The sequence below is a fragment of the Scomber japonicus genome, chromosome 3 (genome assembly GCF_027409825.1).
Source record: "Scomber japonicus isolate fScoJap1 chromosome 3, fScoJap1.pri, whole genome shotgun sequence".
Classification (NCBI taxonomy): Eukaryota; Metazoa; Chordata; class Actinopteri; order Scombriformes; family Scombridae; genus Scomber; species Scomber japonicus.
This window is the reverse complement of record NC_070580.1, coordinates 12,802,207-12,806,795: the sequence shown is the minus strand read 5'-3', so window position 1 is coordinate 12,806,795 and position 4,589 is coordinate 12,802,207. Positions and strand designations below refer to the sequence as shown.

The window sequence follows — 4,589 nt, the reverse complement described above, 5'->3', positions numbered from 1 at the left end:
ATCAAAAAGCCTCCAGCAGTTCAACGTACCTGTAAGTGACCTGTAACTGAGACTAATAAGCAGGCATGGTGGCGTCACAGCTGCTCATTAGCAGTCACTGTTGCCTCACAGCAACATCCTGGGTTGGATTTTGTCCAGATGCTCCAGCGTCCTCCTTCAGCACAAGCACATGCAGGGCAGGTGAGCAGAATACTCCACATACCCAAATGGTCCTCAAGTTCACTGTCTTGACATGCACAGGGCTGATGTATCAGAATCAGAATGCTTTTATTAAGATTTTCCGGGAGAAATAGACTCATATTGGCTTGCTCTTCTTACTTGTGCAGTCACAAATAGTATAGGCCCATGCTACCAGAGTAAAAACAAAAGACTAGTGGTATAAAAAGCTTATTAATTGGCCAAATGCATAATAAACAAGGGTGCTAATTGATGGGTTCAGTTAGTTATGCTTGAGTAGGTCACAAATATTTTAAACCAACAACCACATAGACCACACTGTGTCAACCGTTAGCAAATTGAAGATATTATTTTTTCTTTTATAATGGCTCATTACTGAACATCAATGATGGCAAAGAAAGTGTAAAGTGACTTTTAGACTTGTTTTTGCAGAGGTGGTTTTAAATTTGTTCCCACAGTAAAAAGTCAAGTAAGAAAATACTGATGATCTCTTTAAATTATTTCAAACATTTCAAATGAGCCCCTCTGTGTAGCTACCTATTTGTACTTTTTGTTTACACAGAGGAGATATCTATCTGTTACCATTCAACAAAGGCTTAATGTTGATTATCTTAGGGGGGTTAGGGGGGGGGGGATATGTTATAGATTCTTATACTGCCTCTTCCTCTGCTTAAAGTTATGCTGCTGCCAATAGGCTGCTTGACCACCAGTAGACCACATGACAGGGATTAAAGCCAATAATTCTTTAAACTGCTTTTCATTAAGGTATGAAAAGGGCCACTCAGCATGTATAACCAGCAGTTAGCCCATTAGTCAAAATAAAATGTGTGGCCAGCAGTGATCATCTCGATTTTTAGTGAAAAGCAACTGAAAATTAGTCTCATAGGATGATCTGCAGTTCACCTCCAACTTCAACTCCACGTGGCGATCTGGCCCTGAGGACAGATTCTGTTGGCAGTGAGAAAGAGCCATCTGCTGCTGTTTAACCCTCCCATTAAAACACAGCACACTAGGATGAGAAAGCAGAGTGTGAATGTGGGAGCGTGTTTGTGTGTACATGTGTGGGACAGGGAGGCAGACACAGGCAACATAACAACCACCTACACGAAGCTGTTTGAGTTTACCTTTTACTTCGCCTCATAGATGAATGGAAATCACAGTTTTTATGGAAAGTGTCATCCCATACATACTGAGCCAGTTTTAAAACTGGTTTTGCTTTAGCTGAAGCTCAAACACAGTAGCTTCTTTACATGTGTAGCCTGGAGAACCAGCATCATGTTGTATCCATTTTCCCCCTCACCTGGTATTTAAAGACCTTGAAACAGCAGCTCTTGCAGTTAATGATTGGCCACTGCGGGGAAAGTGTGCACTTACACTGTTGACTCTTATCGCTGCTGACCACAAAGCCGCTGGTGCAGTATCTCCGAAGCTGACATTAATGGAGAGGACAGTGCTTCATTTAAAGAGACAGGTCAATTTCTTTCTCATCTGGTGTGGGGGAGATAGCGAGCATGCAGACACTGTTCACACAAATAGGTCTTTAATTGAAAGCAGATTGTGCTGTTTGATTCTGTGTTATTGTAGGCAGCATTTATTAGCAAATAGAACAGAAAATGAAAAGACAAGTATGAATCGAATAAAGAAAATGCAAATGTGTGCTTGAGCAGAGACCATCCCCAAACAAAATTTAACACAAAATCAGTTGTCCTTCATCAATTCAACATTTGTATTCATCTCTCTTTTCCTTATCGAGAGCCCCACATTGCCTCCCCAAAGAGACTAGTCTCTGCACAGGTACATCAGCAGTCAAGTCTGAGTCCCACCAGCTGTACTCTGGTGACAGCACACAGGTTGGCCTGTGGTTGATCAGGTAGCGGTTCAGGTAGCTCTCCTCGAGTCCTCTGGCCATTAGCCCATTAGCCTGGTCCTGCAGAATGAGAAAAGAACAGGCACGAACCAGTTTGTACATTTCAGAAACAAGCCCTCCATACAGCTCAGAGGTGTAGTAATAGTCTCCTTCATCCTCCTCCACACAAGCTGATGAGACTTCTTCAACTTCGTAAGGAAATGCATTTCGTGGCATTCCATAGAGCTCTGGGTGCAACGTTGCCACCAGATCTCCAAAGATTTCTTCGCCCACAGGGGCCACAAACTCCTGGTCAATGTCAGCACAGAAGACGTATTCAACTTCACTGCCAATTGGGTCCTTGATGGCATCAGCAAACAGAGCCATGCGGCGCTGGGCCAACCTTCCCCACCCAGGCTGCTCTGCAACAGGAATGACCTTCATTTGTCGGTCAGGCCCCAGCTCAATGGGAGGATCCAAAGTACGAGGATTATCTGTGAGAATGTAGTAGGTGACCATCTGACCAGGGAGAAAGTGGACTTCTGCTGAGGAGAGGAAACGGCGGATGAACTGGGCGTAAGTTCCCACCACTAAGACTAGTAGACCTGTACGCATTCCCTGTTCTTCAAATTTAGCCCTACGCCGAGCTGCACTGCGGGTGTCACCCCACACTAAAGGAGCACCCCAAGGTGTCTCTAGAGGATTTTTTGCTGGTGCTGCCTTGACAGCGACCATGTCAGTCATGTCTCCTCCTCTGGCCATTTCTATGGCATGAAAGTATGGATGAAGTGACTTCACACTGCCACCCACTTTACGCCCGTGGAGGAAGTCTGAGGAAGCAAAATACATGATTTACTATTTCAACAGAAAAACTTTTTTTTTCTGTAGAATAATAAGCAGTGGTACTTTTTGTGAAGAACACTATTGTCAATGAAATAATGTTCACCATACATGCTGCATATTTGCAATAATCTGTCAGTGAAAGGAATGAAGGAATTTTTTTTTCTTAGTCTAGCTGAGATGACCGCAAAAAAACTATTTTACATTTACTGTGGCACAAGCAAAACATTTAGTGTCCTGGTACAACATGTTAGTGTAGAACAAATTCTTCTGTACACTTACATATGATAAGAGACAGTAGACAGCAGTACAAGACCAGCTGTATTCTAGTCACTCTGATTGCTCCTGTTTGGAGGACAAACACACAAATGCACACAAATAAACACATGCACATATACAGATAATATAACTGAAATAAAAGAGACTTTGATATCTTGATTATACTCATGTTAAATTTGACTCGATGCAAGTCAAATTTTACACAAATGTGACTGCATATACAAACAAATGTTATGAAACAAGTGATAGTTGTTATGCTCTTTGATTAAGTTCATTCTACTTCTAAATGTTCTTTTAAGCACTCACAGGTAGGAAGACCTGAGGTCATTGGAATGAAAAGAATGTACTGCTGAAGAAATATTCCCCTTAGAAAATGTGGCAACCTGTGATTATACCAATAATGGAATCGTCAAAGCATAAGCAATACTGCAACAAATATGTTTACATTGTAGGCTATGTAATGTGTCTAGGCTATATAACACTACTTGATAGTCATGTAGGTCAAATGGTGTGTATGATTGATTAAAATGGATCAGGTAGTGTAATATACAATGTCAACCCAAGACATGGATAGGCTATGTCTTGTGTTAACATTAGAATTCTGTCTATTGATATAAAATGAGATAATAAGCATACAATAAGCATAGTCCTGTTCTGATAGTGGAGAAGTCAAGTCAAACATCAACTGAATAAGCTATGGTATAGCTGCAATGTCATCAAACTGTGTCATATACAGCTGTGCATGTGATGCTGCTTGAGTAAAGATAAATAGCAGAAGGCAGACAGGGCTGATGGGTGTTAGAGATTTGGAAAAGAACTTTCACATGACTGCATGAGATAAAACTTGAGTGAAAGCACAAGTGAGTGAATGTAGAAAGTTTGTTTTCCATATACGTTCCCCTGATGTGCATTACCAGCCAAGAGGAGCAATGCACCCACATTCTTGAATTAATGAAGTGCTAGAATTGCCTTCCTGGATATATTTTCAGGATCAGAAAATCTCTGAATAAAGCTTTGAAATGTGTTGGTGTTTCATTCACTGGCTGGGTCAACCTAAATCTCCTAGTCTTAAAGGCAGCTGCTTTAACTGAGCATGCACGTGTACAGCAGTCACAAATCAATGACAAGTGAGGCAAAACAATGACACGAGCAGAAGAGGTGGAGCAGTGGTTGAGTTTGTACTGACCTGTAGGCGTCTTGCAGAATGGGAACAGCGCCATACTGTGACCTGCTGCTGGATAAACACACAAACCTTTGTCTGAGGTCACTATTTTTGCCAAAAAAATCTCTGCCCCGCTCTCTGTCTCTGTCTATGTCTCTCTCTCCTGCTCACTCTGTCTCTTCCTGGAAATGTGCTGTTTAACTCACAGTTTTCCGCCCATGATTATTTTTCTGTGTCTTGCCCTCTCTCTCCTCTCTTCTCTCCTAGCGTTTTAAATATTTTCCA

At 41.8% G+C, this 4,589-nt stretch overlaps 1 protein-coding gene across 1 annotated transcript; it reads right to left on the bottom strand.

The window, feature by feature from the left end:
* Nucleotides 1-1,740: 1,740 nt before the first annotated feature.
* Nucleotides 1,741-4,589, bottom strand: LOC128356282 (globoside alpha-1,3-N-acetylgalactosaminyltransferase 1-like). The gene is made up of 3 exons (XM_053316775.1): nt 4,329-4,589; nt 3,146-3,208; nt 1,741-2,853 (listed from the first exon to the last, which is right to left on the bottom strand). The coding sequence occupies exons 1-3, from the start codon at nt 4,360-4,362 to the stop codon at nt 1,895-1,897; spliced, it is 1,056 nt and encodes a 351-aa protein (XP_053172750.1). The 5' UTR covers nt 4,363-4,589; the 3' UTR covers nt 1,741-1,894.